Source organism: Papio anubis, chromosome 17, assembly GCF_008728515.1.
Source record: "Papio anubis isolate 15944 chromosome 17, Panubis1.0, whole genome shotgun sequence".
NCBI lineage: Eukaryota > Metazoa > Chordata > Mammalia > Primates > Cercopithecidae > Papio > Papio anubis.
The window spans coordinates 34,015,575-34,037,412 of record NC_044992.1 but is presented as its reverse complement, the minus strand read 5'-3'; the positions used below and the strand labels follow the sequence as shown (position 1 = coordinate 34,037,412).

The following is a 21,838-nucleotide window of genomic DNA, read 5'->3' as shown; positions in this document are numbered from 1 at the left end:
AGAGATTCTCCTGCCTCAGCCTCCCAGATAGCTGGGACTACAGGCATGCACCACCATGCCCAGCTAATTTTTGTATTTTTAGTAGAGATGGGGTTTCACCATGTTGGCCAGGCTGGTCTTGAACTCCTGATCTCAGATGATCCACCCGCCTCAGCCTCCCAAAGTGCCGGGATTACAGGCGTGAGCCACTGCTCCCAGCCAAGAAGTTTCTTTTTAGTAAGTCTGGTATTTTCATACAAGTAAGTAACTCCTGTTGGGGGAGAAAAATACAATCAAAGAATAGGGACTTTGGTCAACCATTAATGATCTTGATCTACCTGTTAAAATCTCCTGAATGATCATAGAAAAGCTGTAGATGTCCGACTTCACTGTGGCTGCCTTCTGTAAGATCACTTCTGGTGCGGCCCAGTTGTACAGCTGGGTAGGAAGGGGCACTCGAGTCAGGTCCCTCTGTTCACCTCTGTCCTTGCTAGGGAAGGAAACACACAAGTCAGGGCTCATGCCTTAAAGGGTCTTTCATTCATTCATTCATTCATTCATTCATTCAAAGTCTTGCCATGTCACCCAGGCTGGAGAGCAGCAGCGTGATCTCGGCTCACTGCAACCTCTGCTGCCTCCCAGGTTAAAGCGAATCTCCTGCTCAGCCTCCCAAGTAGCTAGGATTACAGGTGTGTGTCACCAGGTCCGGCTAATTTTTGTATTTTAGTAGAGATGAGGTTTCGCCATGTTGGCCAGGCTCGTGGGTCTTTTAATCAACATACTGCATTTGTGAAAACTTTGCCTCTGAAGGCCGACAACCTCTTTGAGCTCCTGGAAACCTAGCTAGACAATGAGCTAATCCACACTGCTTCAGAGCTGTTCCAACACCTGCAATTCCTTACTGTTCCACCTAGGCCCTCTCCCCCAACTTCATCTGGCAACTCTACTGCTCGCCCACTCCACTCAAGTCACAGGGGCCTTCTTTCAGTTCCTCCAACATACCTAGCACATTAGCCCTTCAAGTCTTTGCACTGGCAGCTTCTGCCAGGTATGCCCTGCCCACAGATCCTAGGGTGACTAGCTACTTTTTGTGACTATTTGTCTGAAAGTCACTTCCTCAAGGAGGCCCTCCCTGACTGCCAAAAGTAGTCCTGTTTTATTGGTTTCAGAGCACTTAATATCTGTATTTGTGTTCATTTATTTAGTTTATTATCTGTCTCCCCTCCATTCTAGAGAGTCAGCTCCATGAGAGTAAGCACCTCATCTGCCTTTATCACTGTACTCCTGGGCTTACACCAGGGCCTTGATGCTTGCTGTTGAATAAATGAATGCAAACTCTTTCAAGAGCCCCCTCAACCCCCATCTGCTTTATCAAAGCCATCTGGGACTTCTCCAACTCCTCATGATTTCTTTTCTGAACTCCTGCCCTTTTGAGAATGCGCCCTCTCAGTTTAGCATTCAAGGGTTCACTCATAGGCTTAAATAACTCATCTTCCCAACCAGACTCCTTAAGAGCTAAGTCAGAGCATCCTAAATGTCTTCTGGCCCAGCAAGAGTCCTCAGGGTAAACTCAGCACTGACTTCAGCCTACAGCTGTCATGACAATCAAATGAGATCATGGATGTAAGAAACACTTGGTGAGCCATAAAGCGCTCTTTCATGTAAAGAATTAGTATGAATATTATGGGAGGCATTCAGTCAAGACTTAATGACTGGCAGTTGATAACTAAGAATTAAGCTTTTAAAAAGCAAGTGACAGCAAGTTTTTTGTTAGTCTGGAAAAAGGACAGATTTTAGAGGATGAGATGGGCTTCTCAGATTTGAGCAAACTTCCCTAAATAAAGTTTCTTCCAGTAAATCTTTGGATAGAGGGCAGTCAGTTCATGAAGTCATGAAGGTGTAAAAGCTAGTATTGACTTTAGTTGTATTGCTGAAAAGTCACCTATGGCCTGGTATAGTGTGAACAGTGTGGATATGCATACAAATTTAATACATAAATATTTATATATTGAACCCGGGAGGCAGAGGTTGCAGTGAGCCAAGACTGAGCCACTGCACTCCAGCCTGGGTAACAGAGCGATACTCCGTCTCAAAAAAAAAAAAAAAACCAGCACTTTGGGAGGCCGAGACGGGCGGATCACGAGGTCAGGAGTTCGAGACCATCCTGGCTAACACGGTGAAACCCCGTCTCTACTAAAAAATACAAAAAAAACTAGCCGGGCGAGGTGGCCGGCGCCTGTAGTCCCAGCTACTCGGGAGGCTGAGGCAGGAGAATGACGTAAAAACCCGGGAGGCGGAGCTTGCAATGAGCTGAGATCCGGCCACTGCACTCCAGCCTGGGCGACACAGCGAGACTCCGTCTCAAAAAAAAAAAAAAAAAAAAAAAAGGCCAGGTGTGGTGGCTCATGCCTGTAATCCCAGCACTTTGGGAGGCCAAGGCGGGTGGATCACTTGAGGTCATGAATTCAAGACCAGCCTGGCCAACATGGCGAAACCCCATCTCTACTAAAAACACAAAAATTAGCCAGGCATGGTGGCACGCTCCTGTAATCTCAGCTACTCGGGATGCTCAGGTAGAATTACTTGAATCCGGGAGGTGGAGGTTGCTGTGAGCCGAGATTGCACCACTGCATTCCAGACTGGGAGACAGAGCAAGACTCCGTCACAAAAAAAAAAGAAAAAAAAAGAAGGAGCTGAAGGGTAGGAGAAACTGTTGTATCACTTTTATACCAAGAGATGGAACACCGTCCTTGACAATGACATTCAACAAACTGATATGCCCTAGTAGAGTGTTACCAAAAATAAACGTGGGATTGAAGGCTATTTTGGGTTGGTGAATAATCAACTCATGTTATCAGCTTTCAAAGAAGGGTATGTTGTTTCACCTGCAATGGCTTGCTGACTGACATTTCTGACACTTCTACCTGAAGTTCCATCCTGAGGTCACTCCTAGACATTCACAGACCCTTGGTTACCTCCTACCCCCTCACTTGGCCAGTTGTTGACCCCAGCAACTCCATGCATTTCACTTTATTCCCTCCCATTTTGGCTCCATGGTCACCACTAGGCCCTGTCTCATGGTCCCCTGGCTGGTGTTCCTGTCCTCAACCTCCAATCCATTCTGCCCCTACGTCCTGGAGACATCCTCTGCCAACTGGTTAAGGCCCATCTATGTCTCTAACCAATCAATTGGGTAACTTCACACTATTGCTTCACCCCTGGGTGGCTCAGTTTCCTCAACTATATAAGGACAGCATTGGGCTGGGCCATTTCCAAAGTTCCATTTCATTCTAGGATTCACATTTCTATTGAAGAGCAAAAGGAGAAGAAACTGTGGGACCTTTCTCTCTACATCAGATGGCGCTCCATCACTGACAAAAGTGCACACCCCTTAGCTTCCACTGCTCCTCAACACACACAGCCAGAGAGGTCAACCCTGCTCTGAACCATTTCAAATTCTTCCTTCAACTAGGTCATCCAATCATTTAAGAAACATTTACTGGTCAGGTATAGTGGCTCACGCCTGTAATCCCAGTACTTTGGGAGGCCAAGGCAGGAGGACTGCCTGAGCCCAGCAGATTGAGATTGTAGTGAGTCACTATACTATTGTCTGGGCAAAAGAGAGAGATCCTGTGTCCCCCACCCCCAAAAAAGAAGGCTGGGTGTGGTGGCTCGCACTTGTAATCCCAGTACTTTGGGAGGCAGATCGCATGAGTCCAGGAGTTCAAGTCCAGGCTGGGCAACACGGCATGACCCCATCTCTATAAAAAATACAGAAATTGGCCGGGCGCGGTGGCTAACGCCTGTAATCCCAGCACTTTGGGAGGCGGAGGCAGGCGGATTACAAGGTCAGGAGTTTGAAACTATCCTGGCTAACATGGTGAAACCCCATCTCTACTAAAAATACAAAAAATTAGCCGGGCGTGGTGGTGGGCACCTGTAGTCCCAGCTACTCGGGAGGCTGAGGCAGGAGAATGGCGTGAACCTGGGAGGCGTAGCTTGCAGTGAGCCGAGATCTCGCCACTGCACTACAGCCTGGGCAACAGAGCGAGACTCTGTCTCAAATAATAATAATAATAATAATAATAATAATACAAAAATTAGCCGGATATGATGGTATGTGCCTGTAGTCCCAGCTACTCATGAGGCTGAGGTAGGAAGATCGCTTGACGCTGGGAAGTTGCACTGAGCTGAGATCGTGCCACTGCACTCCAGCCTGGGCGATAGAGCAAGATCTTGTCTCAAAAAAATAAAAAATGAAAAATATTTACTGAGCACTTACCACATGTGGCAGGCCCAGAGCTGGTGATGAACTCCCCATCTGGTGGGGCAGACACACTTGTATAGAAATGACTGTGGTACATTTGCGTGACGCATGTGAGGAGAGGAATATGCAAAGTGCCTCAGGGGATAAGGGCATCAGTATAGACTTCACAGAGAGTGTTGGGAGACTGTTTCTAAAGTGAATTTAAAAGGCTAAACTGGCGTGTGCCAGGTATTCCAGATGCAGACAGCAGTGTAGTGAAAGTGCCTTCAGATGGTCAGGAGGGAGCGGGGCAGTTAGGAGATTGGCACTATGGGTGGAGTCCCACTTGGGAAGGCTTCTGCTCCCTGAAAAGGGGTCTGGACTTAATCTTGCAGGCAATAATGAGACCCTGAAAGCTTTTAACTCAGATTAAAAATGGACCAGATATGAAGCTGAGCAGCTCAACTAGTGACAGTTATCTGGCCTCTGCCTGTCCTCATCCAGAAAAGTGCCATGGCTCCAGTCATACCCTAACGGCTCCCCTGCTTTCTCTTGCCCCATCACAGCCCCTTCTCCATACACAGGAGCAAGAGGGAGGATTTTTTTTTTTTTTTCTTTTTGAGACGGAGTTTTGCTCTTGTTGCTTACGCTGGAGTGCAATGGTGTAATCTCAGCTCATCGCAACCTCTGCCTCCCGGGTTCAAGAGATTCTCTTGCCTCAGCCTCCCGAGTAGCTGGGATTACAGGCATGCACCACCACGCCTGGCTAATTTTGCATTTTTAATAGAGATGGAGTTTCTCCATGTTGGTCAGGCTGGTCTCAAACTTCCAACCTCAGGTGATCCACACACCTCAGCCTCCCAAAGGGCTGGGATTACAGGCATGAGCCACCATGCCCAGCCAAGAGGAAGGATCTTAACCTACAAATCATCCGTGACACTATAATACTCAAAAATGCCTATCCTAAGAACACATCCCAGTGTTCTTAAGATAAAATTCAAACTCCTCACCAGGGCCCACAAGGCCAAGCACAACCTGACCTCTGCCTCCTCTCCATGCAGAGGGACAAGAGGCACTCCAGGTCTGGGGAAGTGAGAGCCTTTTTGTTTCATTTGTTCAAAAAACGTATGTTCACGGCACAAATGCAAAGGCCTGTTCTGGGCATCTGAGATATACCAGTAAATAAAACAGAAATCCCTGCCTCATGGAGCTTTTCATCTTTGAGAGAAGTTACAGAGTATGTGACAAGCAAAGATCTGGTAAGAGACCAGAAACAAAGCATCAGTGATGGGTAGGTGGCAGACAAGGGTAAAAGGAAGTAGGTGGGTCTAGGCAAGGGGTCTGCCCAGTGGCCAAAGCCTCACAGAAGAGCAGAACTAATACTGGCCCAAAGGCTCAGAGCTGTGGATGGCAGTAAGGAAGTACAGGGGAGAGCCTCTGCCTCTCAAAGCTTGGAGGCTCTCAGGAGGACTTTGACTCTTGCCAACAGGCAACTAAGCCACCCTTACCAATTCCTGAATTTTGACTGCCTCTCTCACTGTGCTGAGCCCCTTGAGGGCAGAGAGTGACCTCCATGTCTATCCAGGCCAGTGCCTGACCCAGATGTAGGTGTGACAGACCATTAGGCTCATCAGCACCCATCACCTTCTCTCCTTCCAGGATGCACAGCTAAGGGACAGCTCAGCTTCCCTCCAGTAGAAGCTAACTGGTCTCTGGCCACTGCAAAGTGGGAGGCAGTAACATACCCATTTCAGACTGGCCCCAAACCCCACTGTGTCCCCTCCATGTTCTTTCTTGCTTGTTGACTGGCAATGCAAAGAATGCAGTGGGGGATCAAGGTCTGAAAGGTGGTGAAGCTACAGATTAGAGTGACAGGGAACACTGTCCCTGCCTCCAACACACACTGGATTGCAATGTGAGTGAGAAATATACCTTGTTGTGTTAAAAGTTGCTGAAAGGGCTGGGCGCAGTGGCTCATACCTGTAATCCTAGCACTTTGGGAGGCCGAAGTGGGTGAATCACCTGAGGTCAGTAGTTCAAGACCAGCCTGGCCAACATGGTGAAACTGCATCTCTACTAAAAACACAAAAATTAGCCAGGTGTGGTGGTGAGGACCTGTAATCCCAGCTACTCGGGAGGCTGAGGCAAGAGAATCGCTCGAACCTGGGAGGTGGAGGTTGCAGTGAGCAGAGATTGTGACACTGCACTCCAGCCTGGGCAACAGGGCAAGACTCGTCAAAAATAATAATAATAATAATAATAAATAAATAAAAGAAAAGCCACTAAAAATGTTGGAGTGGATAATTATAGCATTTATACACATTAGCTAATACGAGATCATACTTGTTAAATGTTTATTAAAATGTCTCCAAATTCCTCTAGCCTTGGCAGACAGGGTAAGGCATTTGGGACAGGTTCATCAACTGATGGGCAGGTTCATCTCACCAATGAGGAGTCCCACCCAGATCAGATTCTATCTCCACAGGAGAGGTCCCCAAGGGAGATTGCCTTCAGGACAAAGTCCCACTTCATGTTGTGCCCACCTTTCCAACATGTACTCCAGGTTGGTCAGCCTCGCTTCACCTGGGGAGACGATATGGACAGCATAGGAGCTGAGGGAGCGGTGGATAAACCCCTGGGAATGCAGGTATCTCAGGGCGTCAGATATCTGGAGCAGCAGGTGCACGATCACCTCCATGTGCAGCACTGGGAACTGGGATCGCTGCAAGCAAGAGATAAAATGCCAAGGGAAAAAAAAAAAGGACTGGGGCTCTGACACTGTAGCATTTTGTGATTTCCAGTCTTTCCATATGATCCTCACAGCTACCAAGGATCCCCATTTTAGAGATGGAGAACCTAAAGCTCAGTGAGGCTAAGTGAAAGGCCTGACGTCCCAATGACTCAGGCCCCCTGGATCCAAACCTGGATTCCTTTCCCTCAGCTGAGCTGCTTCATACCACAAAAAATGAAAATAAATTTCTCAAAGTCTGTTATGTGCATCCAGGATTGGCCAGGGGAAAACTGACAGGGGAGGTCCCCCCATACCACCAGTAAACCTGCCCTGTCCCCTCCCTGTCCAAGCCCAAGCTGCTGGGGAGAACCTAGAAGCTCAAAGGACCCTGCAGGATGCAGATAACCAATTAAGTCCTACCCCAGTCAGATGAGCCAGAAAGTGCTTTCTAAGGGGACAGAAAGTCACTCACATCAATGCACCTGGCTGACTAAAGTCTTAATGGGTCTCTCCCCCAGAGAAATGGTCTTTAAGGTAATACCCTCACTCAAGGGGGAAAAAACAAAAAAACAGAATAGGATGTCCTCAGGCAGAAGGAATGGCAAGCCATTTGGGGGAAGGGCCCTTCTTGGGGTCTCCTTATTTATATCTAGAATCTTTAGAGCAAAGTTATGGAGGAAAAAAACCTAAATACTCCAAGAGCTCTCTAAACCCACATCTCAGGCCAAAGCACCCTTCCCAGGGACTCTATACAAGCCAGGAAAGATGTCTCCCAACCCCAAGGAAACTTGAGAGGTGAGAGGGGAGTGATACAGGCCTCTAAAGAAAAAACTGGCAGAGCACAAATGAAAATGTAGGAACATAAAGCCAGTGGTTGCTGGATTATAGTTAGTCATAGGTGTCTGTGTTCTCTGGGTCCATTGCACTCTTAGATGTCTGATAAAGAAGCAGGACTAGGCTGGCCTCAGTGGCTCGTACCTGTAATCCCAACACTTTGGGAAGCTAAGGCAGGAGTTCAAGACCAGCCTGGGAAAGCAACATAGTGGGACCATGATTCTACTAAAATTTAAAAAATTAGCTGGGTGGGGGTTGGGTGCAGTGACTCAAGCCTGCAATCCCAGCACTTCAGGAGGCTGAGGCGGGTGGATCACCTGAGGTCAGGAGTTCAAGATGATCCTGGCCAACATGGTGAAACCCCGTCTCTACTAAAAATACAAAAATTAGCTGGGTGTGGTGGGGGGTGCCTGTAATCCCAGCTACTTCGGAGGCTGAGGCATGAGAATTGCTTGAACCAGGGAGGCAGAAGTTGCAGTGAGCAGAGATCATGCCACTGTACTCCAGCCTGGCGGACAGAAGGAGACTCTGTCTCGAAAAAAAAAATTGCTGGGCATGGTGGCATGTACCTGTAGTCCCAGCTACATTGGAGGCTGATGCAGGAGGATCATTTGAGCCCAGGAGCTGGAGGTTACAGTGAGCTATGATCTCACTACTGTACTCCAGCCTGGGCAATAGAGCAAGACCCCGTCTCAAAAAAAAGCAGGACAGGCCGGGCACAGTGGCTCAAGCCTGTAATCCCAGCACTTTGGGAGGCCGAGGTGGGTGGATCATCTGAGGTCAGGAGTTTGAGAACAGCCTGGCCAACAGGGTGAAACCCCGTCTTTACAAAAAATACAAAAATTAGCTGGGCACGGTGTTGGGCACCTGTAATCCCAGCTACTCAGGAGGCTGAGGCAGGAGAATCACTTGAACCCAGGAGGTGGAGGTTGCAATGAGCCAAGATTGCGCCACTGCACTCCAGCCTGGGCAACAGAGGGACTCTCTGTCCCTCAAAAAAAAAAAAAAGTAGAACTGACAATAATACAACCATACTAGTTCTGACCATGTGCTTATCAGCCTTAAATAGCATGTTACACAGCCCCTATAAAGCAAAAGAATAAAGATATTTATCTTCCATGCATACAGCAATGGGATCGCCACAGCTGGGGCAAGAGGGTAAGGAAGGAAGAAACTGGGAGGGCAGCAATGGAAAATCCATGGAAACAGCGGTTTACTCGTTCATGAAGGACACTGAACAATGTGCCAATAGTGATGCGCTCATATACAAGGCGAGTTTTCTCCAGGTCCTGGGACAGACACACAGCCATCAACTGTAGCAGGTAGGGGTGCCGTAGCTTGCTGCAAAAGAAAAGAAGCTTCAGAAAAGGCAGGGGAGAGGAGGACATAATGAAAAAATGGGCATAGGCCTTTTGAACACATTCTAAACAAATACCATTTGTATACGATGTTTCCTTTTCTTTTTTTTTTTTTTGAGACGGAGTCTCACTCTGTCGCCCAGGCTGGAGTGCAGTGGCTGGATCTCAGCTCACTGCAAGCTCCGCCTCCCAGGTTTACGCCATTCTCCTGCCTCAGCCTCCCAAGTAGCTGGGACTACAGGCAACTGGCCACCTCACTCGCTGCTTTTTTTTTTTTTTTTTTTTGTATTTTTAGTAGAGACAGGGTTTCACCTTGTCAGCCAGGGAGGTCTTGATCTCCTGACCTCAGCAGGATCCGGCCTTGCCCCGGCCTCCCAAAGTGCTGGGATTACAGGCTTGAGCCACTGTGACCCGGGCTTTTTTTGTTTTTTTTGGAGACCGAGTCTCATCATTGCCCAGTCTGGAGTACAGTGGCGTGATCTCGGCTCACTGCAACCTCCGCCTCTTGGGTTCAAGCAATTCTACTGCCTCAGCCTTCCAAGTAGCTGGGATTATGGGTGACCACCACCATGTACAGCTAATTTTTGTATTTCTAGTAAAAATGGGGTTTCGCCATGTTGGCCAGGCTGGTCTTGAACTCCTGACCTCAGGTGATCCACCCACCTTGGCCTCCCAAAGTGCTGGGATTACAGGCATAAGCCATTGCACCCGGCCTTGTGTATACAATGTTTTCTAAGAAAACAGGATGAGGTGTTGGTGAGGGTTTCTGTTGGAATCTGTGGTCCTAACTGATGAGACCCTGGGAGCTTAGAGCCATCAATGACAACAATGGCAATGTGGCTAAGAGCTCCTGTATTCTTTGCATATATCATCTCAGATCCTAACAACCACCTGCAAGAAATGTATCATTATACTCATTTTATAAATGAGGAGACCAACATCAAGGACATGTCAGGGCCTGGTGCAGTGGCTCATATCTGTAATGCCAGCACTTTGGGAGGCCAAGGTGGGCAGATCACTTGAAATCAGGAGTTTGAGGCCAGCCTGGCCAAAATGATGAAACCCTGTCTCTACTGAAAATACAAAAGTTAGCCAGGTGTAGTGGCACATGCCAGTAGTCCCAGCTACTCAGGAGGCTGAGGCCCGGGAATCGCTTGAGCCCAGGAGGTGGAGGTTGCAGTGAGCCTAGATCGTACCACTGCACTCCAGCCTGGGTGACGGAGTGAGACTCAATCCCCACCACCACCCCCCCAAAAAAGAGGAAGAAATATGTCAGGAATTCATCCAAGTTTGCACACCCAACTCAGTCTCATGTCAAAGTCTATGCTGCCCAGGCTCCTTCTTAAAGCTTCCTTTGGTCCCTTCAAGTCGATTTCCACAAAAAAAAAGAATGTAGCCCCTCTACATGCCTCCTGCAGGAGTTGAGGAGCCTTCTCAGGAGAAAGCTCGATGAGCCTGGGTCCACTGAACGAATGAATCAAGAACCTGTCCTAGCAAGTGCAGAATGACCTAACTCTGGGTCCACTGAATGAATGAATCAAGACCCTGTCCTAGCAAGAGCAGAAGGACCTAATTCTGGAGCCACAGGAGCCCTGAGGTCCAGAGATCCATGAGCCTGTCCTCAATGGACATGAGACATGTCCTCAGACATCTGGATCTTAAGCAAGCCATTTCTCTATGAAAACAGGATAGCCACATGTTGTCCTGATGGGTACAGGGCCCAAAGAGGGTGGGACTCAGGGATTGTAGCATAATAACCAGAAGGGCCTGCATGGAGGCTGCCGCATTCAGAGACATGGGTTACAGGGCAGCTGACAGACACAGGCCCTCACCACCACTGTCCCCACTGCTCAGGCTACTCATTAATTTCTCTTCCTCTTTCTTGGCAGCCCTTGTAAGTCAAGTCAATCAATTTCAACAGTCAGGAAATGCTGAGACTGAGAGGGGCTGGAGCTCCCTATCCCAGGCACAGAGCTGAATAGCCCAGAACCTGGGTCTGTAGAGAGACCTAGACCTATAAGGGGCCTGGGCCTTGGGCTTCCTTCTCACCTGCTGTGTTCCTGCTCAGCAATTAACAAGTCGGCCAGCCGCCGCTTGCTGCAGTGTGGGTGGGTGGGGAGATTCAGCTCTTTCACTGTGACCCTGCTCCCGTTCCATACCAGGCTACAAGGACAGGAAAGAGTTTCAGCAGAAGGGAGTGAGCAGCCACTTACTCCTTCAATGAATGAGCTTTCCTAAGCAAGGACCAGAGAAGTGGTCTCCACACAGAACTTGCAATGCCCACTGGGCACTACTGGGTCCTCCCTCCCACTACCCCCAGGTACTAAAGCACCTTGGAGAACTTAGGTATAGGTGGTGGGAAGTCGTCACTGAATGCAAGGGAGGGAGTGACTTGATCAGGTTTGTATTCAAAAGCACAATGGTACCGGCAGTGTGGGGAATGGGTAGGGGAGGGGTGGTCCAGAGAATGGGAAGCCAGTTAGGAGACCAGTCCAGGTGAGGGATGGTAAAGACTTGGGCAAAGGCAGTAGCAATAACACAGCTTCTATAGGGGCTTCGTTACCCTTGGCCTGTATCAGAGGCAAGATAGTCACTACCAAGCTGCCTCTAATTCTTTAGCAAGCAAAGACATTAAAATATTGTAATGAGTAATCTTTCAGAGCAGTGGTTCTTCCCCAGAGGACATTTGGCAATGTCTGTAAGACAGTTTGGTTGTCACAGCTGTGGGGGCTGTAAGGGACTGTAACTGGCACTAATGGGTAGAGACCAGGGGCTTCTAAACATCCTACAATGCACAGGACTACTCCCAACAACAAAGGATCATCTGGCCAAAAATGGTAATAGTGTCCTGGCTGAGAAACCCTGATTTAGACAGATGTTCTAATGTGTTCCCTGTGTTTCAGTAGAAACTCCCCACATATAAGGAAGTCACATGCAGCCCACACTCTTCCCTTGAAACTCAATCAGACCTCCCACTGGCCAGCCCCCACTTACTTGGTCATGACCATGTAGGGACCGCTGAAGAAAGAGAAGGTGGGCTCATCATCAGCTTGAATCACTTCCTTTTCTCCAATGACCAGAAGAGATCCTAGATAGGCGATCTGTGTTGCCCCTGTGAGATAAAACTGAAACCAAGGCATAGCCTCAAATTAGGGGGAGAAGGGAGGAAAAGCAGAACACATCCGGAATCCTATCAGCCAGCTAAAAGAATGATAATTGCTATTTATCAACTTTCTGAATACCCCTGTGCACTAGGCCCTTTTTTTTTTTTTTTTTTTTTTGAGACAGGGTATCACTCTGTCACCCAGGCTGCAGCATATGACATGATCTTGGCTCACTGCAGCCTTGACCTCCTGGGCTCAAGCGATCCTCTCACTCCACCCTCCCAAGCAGCTGGGATTACAAGCATGCACCACCACACCTGGCTAATTTTTTTTTTTTTTTTAATAGAGATGGGCTTTTGCCATGTTGGCTGGTGTCAAACTCCTGGGCCCAAGTGATCCACCCACCTTGGTCTCCCAAAGTGCCAAGATTATAGACGTGAGCCACCAGGCCTCACCACAATTCTTTATATTATCTTTAATCTTTCTAAAAACTTTCAAGGTTGTATGTTATTTCCCTTTTATTCTTTTCTGTGAAGAAACTGAGGCTCATAGAAAGAAGTCAGATGCCTCAAGTGCCATGGCTGGGACTGAGAAGCCCATTGTGGCCCCCACAGCACCCAGGATTGTGTGCGGCCAAATCAGATATTCCTCCTCCCCGCCCCCCCAAGGCTGCCTCAGCACAACAAACAGAACGCGCAGTAGGGCTAGGCGAGTTGGCTCACGCCTGTAATCCCAGCACTTTGAGAGGCCAAGGTGGGTGGATTGCTTGAGTCCAGAAGATTGACACCAGCCTGGGCAACATGGTGAAATCCCATCTCTACTAAAAATACAAGTAACCAGGCATGGTGGCACATGCCTGTGATCCCACCTACTTGGGAGGATTGAGGCACAAGAATTGTTTGAATCCAGTAGGCAGAGGTTGCAGCAGTGAGCCAAGATCGCGCCACTGCACTCCACCCTGGGCAACAGAGCCAGACTCTGTCTCAAAAAAAAAAATTTTTTAAATTTAAAACTAAAAATTAATTAATTAATTAAAAGATCATTTTCTAAACTTAAGTCTAGCCCAGGGTCATCCAAGGGAATTCTCTGGGGGTTTCACAATTTGTTAGTAAGACAGCAACACTAAGAGATACTTTTCCCTCAATAGGGACAAAAAAGAAAAGAACACCACTTTGGTAAGGATAAGGAGGCAGGAGTTGGACAAAGGTAGGAGATGGGGCCCGATGATTCTCCAGTTAGTCCTGCAAACACTGGCTGTCAGTGGCAACCTCTTACCTTCCCAAAACCAAAGCTGTAGATATTTTGAGCAGAAATGACTCCAGCTTTAAGCAGTCGGTTAGGAGAGCCATTGGGGTTTCTAGAAATATTTAAAAGAGGAAAAAAAAAAACTCAATTAACCACTCATATCCAGAAGAATAATGCTGAGCCAAGTTTTCAGAAGGTATAGTTGATTTTGTCTTTACTGCTAGACTTTTTGTTACAAAACTAGAGATGATGTAATAGCCAGCCTCTGAGAGGGCCTCTATGATTCTCACTTACCAGTATGCATAACCTTGTGTAGGCACTCACAGGTCAGACGGGGTTGACCTGTTAACTCATTTTTGACTGTTAACAGTGCAAAACAGTGATGGTCTGTCACTTTGAGGCTAAATCTACCAAGGCTTTGGCCCTGATCTCTCTTGGATCATTTGCTCTGCCAGCTGCCATGATATGAGGACATGATATGAGCAGCCCTAGGGGGAGGCTCAATGCCCAGCACCAATTTGCCAGCCATGTAAACGAGCCATCTTGGAACTGAACTGTCCATCCTCAGTCAAGCCTTCAGATGAATACAGCCCTAACTAACATCTTAACTGCAACTTCTTTAGAAACTCTGAGCCAGAACAACCTAGTTAAACCATTCCCTGATTCCTGACCTACAGAAATTATGTGAGATAAAAATGTTGTTTGAGGCTGCTAAGTTTGGGGGTGATTCATTATACAGCAATAGATAACAAATACAGATGGTCAGAGTTGGAAATAACCATAAGCACATCTTGTTCAGTTTTTTCATTTTATAGGCAAAAAAATGAAGCCCAGGAACAGGAAACTTGCTGGCCTGAGGTCATAAAATGCAGCAATGACCAGACCCTGATGTTGCTCATTCCAGCCACTGTTCTTCTCACATTCCACACCCAAACCATCACCTGTGCATCAGGGTACCCCTTCACTGAAGTTGTCTTGGAAGAAGAGGTGATGCCTCGTATTTCTTTGGTTCCCAGAATCTGGCATGGTGCCATGCAGTAGGTGCTCAGTTAATGCTTGCCAGTTGAGTACTTTCAGCTCAGACTGAAGGAAAAAACAACCTACCACCACCAGAGGCACTTTCCTTTTCTTGGCAAATGGCAAAGGAGCTGGGGGACGGTGCATATTCAGGGCCAGCCTACCTCAGGTCTGTGAGGCCCCACATGCCACTACTAGAGAACACATGTAAACGCTTTACTTCTTTTCTATTTCCTCAGCAACTCATCAGTGCCAAGCTGTCCCGTATCTGCTTTAAGCTGCTATGCTACTGAGGAGAAGACTCTGAAGTTTAGACTGAGATAAACTGAGCATCCCAGTTTACACCTGGTATCTCAGCACCATTATTGATAGTCTCCCTTTCACTCTGGAAACAGCCAACAGATAATAAGCTATATGGTCACTCTCACTTGAGTAGACAGGCCCTAAGAAAAAGGCCACTTTTCTACACCAAATCATCAGCCTCTTCTTAAAATAAGGCTTATGTGCTTAGGCCTCAGAAGATCTAAGAGACAGTGAACCGTTTCTTGCCCAGGGGAACAGAACTTGTACTGACAGTGACGGTGTCAGCCTCCAGCAGCAGTGGAACTGGGGGTAACCAGTGACATGGCCTCCTGCCTTCCACTCTGGGATCTCTGGGCAGTATGTGGCTCTTTGGAGCGGAGAGTTCTTTTTAAGCAAAAGAGCCGAGTGTTCTCAAACAGTGACCTGGACAACTGCAGTTCAGATCAACATTTCCTGCTCTCCTACCTAAATTTCTCAGCACACATCTATATAACTGAACTCGGCTGGGTTAAGGGGAGAAAAAACTAACTCCAGTCATCTACAGCCATTGGTCCTCAACTCAGTGCTTTTCTTCTTTTCCCAGTACAAGCTCTGTGCAAACACACACGTGTGAGGAATCTTAGCTGACATAGTACCACTCACAAATCTCAAAGGCTAACTCTAATTTCAAGAATTTGTATGGTTTTTTACATTAAGAGAAGGGGGGCAGGCACGGTGGCTCACGCCTGTAATCCCAGCATTTCAGGAGGCAGAGGCGGGTGGATCACTTGAGGTCAGGAATTCCAGACCAGCCTGGCCATGGTGAAACCCCATCTCTACTGAAAATATAAAATTAGCCAGGTGTGCTAATTTTATATTAATCCCAGCTACTCAGGAGGCCGAGGCAGGAGAATTGCTTGAACCCAGGAGACAGAGGTTGCAGTGAGCCAAGATTGCACGGACTCCTGCCTGGGTGACAGAGTAAGACTCAGTCTCAAAAAAAAAAAAAAAAAAGGTGGGGGAAGAGGAGTGTATTTCCATGTAAACATTCCATTAACCCCATAAGAATGCTTCATCTAATTCTAAACTCGATGCTGTATCTAGATAAGTAAGACTGTAAAAGCTCACCCACTCTTACACTTGGGTTTTCCTTTCAGGCTCACTCATGAGCCTCTTCTCCTTCTACAGAGCCCTACCATGCACCAAGCAGCTAAGGGTTAGTAGCAATGAAGAGGACAGAAACAGCCCCTGCCCTCTTGGAATTCACAATTTAATTGGAAAACTGGAGAAGAACATATACAAATAAAATAATTGCAAACTATGACAATTCTCTAAACTCTGAAGAAGGGGTCTCCATACAAGCACCAGGGGCAGAGGGAGGAGATGAAGTGGGAGGGCTTGGATGAGGCAGGGCCTCCAAGGCCAGATAAGGGATTTCTGAACTTAACCTAATAGCCACAGGGAAGGTCCTTAAGGAGTTTTAGCAGAGTGGTACAACCTGATTTCTATTATTTTATTTTTTGTTTGATTACTTTATTTTATTTTAATTTTTTGAGACAGGATCTCGCTCTGTCACCCAGTCTGGAGTGCAGTTGCATGATATTGGCTTGCTGCAACCTCCACCTCCCAGATTCAAGCGATTCTCTCACCTCAGCCTCCAGAGTAGCTGGAACTATGAGGAACACACCAACACACTAGGCTTTTTTTTTTGAGACGGTGTGTTGCTCTGTCACCCAGGTTGGAGTGCAGTGGTGCGATCTTGGCTCACTGCAACTTCCGCCTCCTGGGTTCAAGTGATTCTCCTGCCTCAGCCTCCTGAGTAGCTGGGATTACAGGTGCATGCCACCACACCCGGCTAATTTTTGTATTTTTAGTAGAGACAGGTTTCCTCATGTTGACCAGGCTGGTCTCGAACTCCTGACCTCAGGTGATCTGCCCACCTCAGCCTCCCAAAGTGATTACAGGTGTGAGCCACTGCACTCAGCTACCTGATTTCCATTTTTAAAAAGTCATTCTGGATACTGAGTAAAGAGCCAAAACTGGTCAGAGTGGCAGGCAGCACAGCAGCTAGGAGTTAACGGGATCATGAACTCATCTCGCCTGAGGAGCCAGGAGTATCCAATCATCAGAGGAAAGTCAGGACTTGAAGTGCATGAATGACAGGACAAGGAAGCCTGCAAAAGTGTGGTGAGCCCACCTACCCTGCTTACAGAAAGAGATGCCATCAGAGAAAAGCCAAACGGGAAGGACTTTCTACATACAAACCCTAAGTCAACCAATCCCAGAGAAGTTGAAATGACACTCCTCCCTTCCAAGCTTAACCCTGAGCACGGAGAGAAGCACAGAGCCCACCTCCTGCAGCTGTGATGGAAGAAGGAGGGGGCTGCCCATCTAGCTGGCAGCAAGTCTCTCATATCAGCTGAAAATAGCCGAAGAAACTGTAAGTTAAGCATTTGTGGTCTTTTGCAACCTTAGTAATAAAGGAACACTCTATCTATTGTTCAGGAGATGACGAAAAAGCCAGAAAGGTGTCCTGCTGGGTAAGGGTTTTCTGCTGGGCTCCTCAGACCTGAGATGTTCCCCTTCTGCTAAACACAGGGTAGTTTCCACTGGAGCCCACACTCATTCCTCTCAGACCTTCTGGGGAGAGGGAAGAGAGGGCCAAAGGTGATCCTCTGGCCTTCCTTCATCAGGGTCAAGCCTTTTCTTTCCAAGCACGCCCCTTTGGATGGGCCAGATGCCAGAGGGCACTGATGTGGAGGAGCCGAAGCAACCCATGCTGCAGGGCTCCCACAAGGAAGGCTGGGTGATGGAGAATATCCCACTCTGCTTGAGGCAGTACTCACCCCTGCACAAGGCTCCCAAACCAGGGCGGGCTGTAGACAAGCCGCTGCGGGGAGTCTATCTTCTTCAGGAGGTCGTAAGAGAAGCCCTGGATGATGGCCTGCATGTGTAAGGCACAGCGCTGCATGAACTCCACTATCTGCAAAACATCAGAGACGCCCAATGCGGGCACACCAGTTCTCAATGGAATGGAAGCCTGGGTGTGAAGACAAATGGTCCGAGGAACTGAGAGCCCCCAACAGAAAAATCTCTCAAAAGGAAAGGGCCCAGGTGATTTTCTAAAGGTATGGAATGTTTTCAGGGACAGGATTTAGGGCAACAATTTCCTCCAACTCCCTCCTTCAACAGATGAGGAAACCAAGGCCAAGAGGAGTAAAACTGCTGGTCCAAGGCCCAACAGCTAATAAGCAGGAGCCCCAGAAAGGAGACTGCACACAGAGGGGCCTGGCACTGTACCTGCCCTTTGAGTTTTACATTTATGTTATTTAGTCTTCATTAAAACACATCACACCAGCCGGGCGCGATGGTTCATGCCTGTAATCACAGCACTTTGGGAGGCCGAGGCGGGCGAATCACCTGAGTCAGGAGTTCAAGACCAGCCTTGCCAACATGGAGAAACCCCGTCTCTACTGAAAATACAAAAGTTAGCTGAGTGTGGTGGTGCATGCCTGTAATCTGAGCTACTCAGGAGGCTGAGGCAGAAGAACTGCTTGAACCCAGGAGGCAGAGGTTGCAGTGAGCCGAGATCGCACCACTGCACTCTAGTCTGGGTGACAGAGCAACATGCCATCTCAAAAAAAAAAAAAAAAGCTGAGTGTGTTGGTGTGCTCATGCTGAGCTCATGTCACTGCACTCCAGCCTGGGCAACAGACTCCTTCCCCCCCCCCCCCCCCCCAAAAAAAAAACAATTTCTACCTGCCAAGCAAAGTTACTTAATGTCAGTGGGCCTCAGTTTCCCCACCTGTACAATAAGGACAATAATAGTACTTACCTGAGAGGTTGTTGTGAAGATTAAAGTGACTTAATATATAAAAAACATTTAAAACAACATCTGAGTCATGGTAAGTGCTAGTTAAATAGGTCAGACAAAGTTACAGTTGTTTGCCTTTCCCACAGAATGGATGAGTAGAAAGGTTCACTAGAACTGCCGGAAGTTTCGCAGCTGGCTAACTTGCTTTGATCCAAGCTTGAGAGTCCAGTGCCAAAGCTAAGGCCACTGCACGCTCTGTGCTGACCACTGGGAGCCTGACTCTCAGTCCAGTGCTCTTCTACTGGGCATGGCTACAGAGTGGGACCCACCCTTACCTGGGTGCTACGCTCCTTTCCTGCTGTCAAAGCCCAAGTCTTCGGGTTTTGACCCCTCTCATCGTGGAGTCGCAGGTCACCTCCTGCATCCAGCAGTTTACTAAGGATCCACTGATTGCCTGAAAATGCTGCTGCATGGACAGGGGTGCTCCCATCAAAGCAGCGGCTGGGGAGGGAGATGGGTACAATGGATGTCCATGGCAATGCTCCTGCATTCCATGGAGCAGGGCTCAGTGTGCAACACATGGCTCCCATTCTACAAGACAACCTTGATGACGAGGAATATAACATCATCATTTGTGAAGCCCGTCTGTGACCAGAGGAACTTTCAACACACACACACCTTTTTTTCCCTCCTTCACTCAACCCTTCAAGGAAGTATCATTTCCCAATTTACAGATGAGGAAACAAAATGGCAAAGCTGAGGTTCATTCCCAGGCATAGACCTGGTTCCAAATCCAATTTTCTTTCCCCAGTACCCTGATATTGGCTGCACGGAAACAATGTCTTCACATCTGCAGTGTCCTGGGATCAGGCTAGTCAAGCACAGCCTAACAAGGTGCCAGCTCTCTCATTTGAGAATGTCTTCCCACAGTCCCCCAAAAAGATCCTGTGGTAGAGGCCCACAAAATCTTGGCATTAGCAACGCAGTCAAGGATCTACACCTTAGAAAAATTTCACCAAAGCCAGTAAACTCTCTGAGGCATGAAGTGACAGCCTTTAATGTGTCCAGGATACAGTGAGGATATGATGTATAGCCTTAGTTTCCTAACCTGGCTACACACGAGAATCACCGGGGAACTCTCTCTTTAACTGAAAAAGAAACACAAATAAGAGGGGGGGGAAGGGAAAAAAAAAAGAAGAGGAGGAAGAGGAAGAGGAAGAGGAGGAAGAGGATGATGAGGAAGAGGAAGAAGAGGAAGAAGAAAAAGAGGAGGAAGAAAGAAAATAAAAGGATGACGAAGAGAAGATAAGAAAAAAGTCCTCCAACTCCAGACACCCAGTTCTCTTACCAAGATGCAATTACTATTACAAGTTTTTGTATCCTTCTGGAAATGTTCTAGGTATATACAAGTATAGATAAGAATACACTATACAAACTCTTCTGTATCTACATATTTTCTTTTCTCTTTTTTTTTTTTTTTTTGGAGGCAGAGTTCTGCTCTTGTCACCCAGGCTAGAGGCACAATCTCAGCTCACTGCAACCTCCGCCTCCCAGGCTCAAGTGGTTCTTCTGCCTCAGCCTCCCAAGTAGCTGGGATTACAGGTGCCCGCCACCCACGCCCAGTAACTTTTTGTATTTTTAGTAGAGACATAGAGACATGGTTTCACCATGTTGGCCAGGCTGGTCTCGAACTCCAGGTGATCCACCCGCCTCAGCTTCCCAAAGTGCTGGGATTATAAGCGTGAGCCACTGTGCCCGGCCTATGTATTTTCATTTAAGAATCTATCCTGGAGAAATTGCCATATGAGAAACTACAAGGCACCTCCATTCTTTTTAACAGCTGCATAGTATGCCAATGAATGGGTGTATCATAATTTAGTTAATAAGCCGCAGCCGGGCGCGGTGGCTCAAGCCTATAATCCCAGCACTTTGGGAGGCTGAGATGGGTGGATCACAAGGTCAGGAGATCGAGACCATCCTGGGTAACATGGTGAAACCCCGTCTCTACTAAAAAATACAAAAACTAGCCGGGCGAGGTGGCGGGCGCCTGTAGTCCCAGCTACTCGGGAGACTGAGGCAGGAGAATGGCGTGAACCCGGGAGGCGGAGCTTGCAGTGAGCTGAGATCCAGCCACTGCACTCCAGCCTGGGTGACAGAGCGAGACTCCGTCTCAAAAATAAATAAATAAATAAAATAAGCCGCTGGGATATCTGTCAAAAGCACAGATTCTCAAACTATACCTTACACTGACTGAAACAAAACTTGCAAGCACAGGACCCAGGAATGTGGTTTGGTTTTGTTTTATTTTTCAAATTCCCCTGGTGATATTAATGAGGCTTGCCTGCACCCAGGCATATAGGAACCACTGATCCCATTGGTTCTCACTGCAGGCTCTCTCCCACTGCTGGGCAGAGAAGCAGTTCAGCACAGTGCATTGTGGGAACCACAATATCCTCCTTGCTGCAAAAACAGCTTTGTATAATGTCTTACCATCTTCTTTTTTGTTTTTGGGTTTTTTTTTTTTTTTCTGAGACGAAGTCTCGTTCTTGTTCCCCAGGCTGCAGTGCAACAGTGCGATCTCCGCTCACTGCAACCTCCCCCTCCTGGGTTCAAGAGATTCTGGCCGGGTGCGGTGGCTCAAGCCTGTAATCCCAGCACTTTGGGAGGCCGAGGCGGGTGGATCACGAGGTCAGGAGATCGAGACTATCCTGGCTAACATGGTGAAACTCCGTCTCCCAAAACCAGCCGGGCAGTGGTGGGCTTTCTGCAGTCCCCTGTGCCACTGGGAGGCTGAGGCGAGAACATGGAACCCGGAGCAGAGCCTGCAGTGAGCCAAGACTTCCCACTGCACTCCAGCCTGGGAGTTAGGCGAGACTGCTCAGCAAGTGAGATTCTCCTGCCTCAGCCTCCCAGGGCGCTTTGAATACAGCACCACCTCACACCTGCCACTTTGACGGAGTCTTACTGTCAGCCCAGGCTGGAGTGTGCAGTGGCAATCTCAGCTCACTGCAATCTTGCACTCCCCGCCCGGGAAGCGTGATTCTCCTGCCTCAGCCTCCCTAGTAGCTGGGACTACCAGCGTGTGCCACCGCACCCAGCTAATTTTTTGTATTTTTAGTAGAGACGGGTTTCACCATGTTAGCTAGGATGGTTTCCATCTCCTGACCTCATGATCCGCCCCCCTCAGCCTCCCAAAGCGCTGGGATTACAGGCGTGAGCCACCGCATC

The 21,838-nt window shown here is 48.0% G+C and overlaps 1 protein-coding gene across 18 annotated transcripts in view; it reads right to left on the bottom strand.

Annotated features, from left to right (window-relative positions):
* The window catches only part of TEX14 (testis expressed 14, intercellular bridge forming factor), a 142,966-nt gene that overhangs the window by 50,408 nt on the left and 70,720 nt on the right, over window positions 1–21,838 (bottom strand). For 15 of the 18 annotated variants that reach the window (XR_002518120.2, XR_004179406.1, XR_002518118.2 and 12 more), the window contains 8 exons: window positions 18,946–19,111; window positions 17,643–17,779; window positions 13,528–13,609; window positions 12,143–12,273; window positions 11,198–11,311; window positions 9,008–9,131; window positions 6,769–6,947; window positions 318–469 (listed from right to left, as the gene is read on the bottom strand). Coding sequence is in view for 14 of the 18 variants with exons in the window: in XM_021929097.2 (XP_021784789.2) it covers window positions 318–469; window positions 6,769–6,947; window positions 9,008–9,131; window positions 11,198–11,311; window positions 12,143–12,273; window positions 13,528–13,609; window positions 17,643–17,779; window positions 18,946–19,111 (1,085 nt within the window). In the remaining 4 variants the exon portion in view is untranslated. The remainder of the gene's footprint in view (window positions 1–317; window positions 470–6,768; window positions 6,948–9,007; window positions 9,132–11,197; window positions 11,312–12,142; window positions 12,274–13,527; window positions 13,610–17,642; window positions 17,780–18,945; window positions 19,112–21,838) is intronic. The other 3 variants (XM_021929109.2, XM_021929108.2, XM_021929103.2) reach the window with 2 other exon arrangements.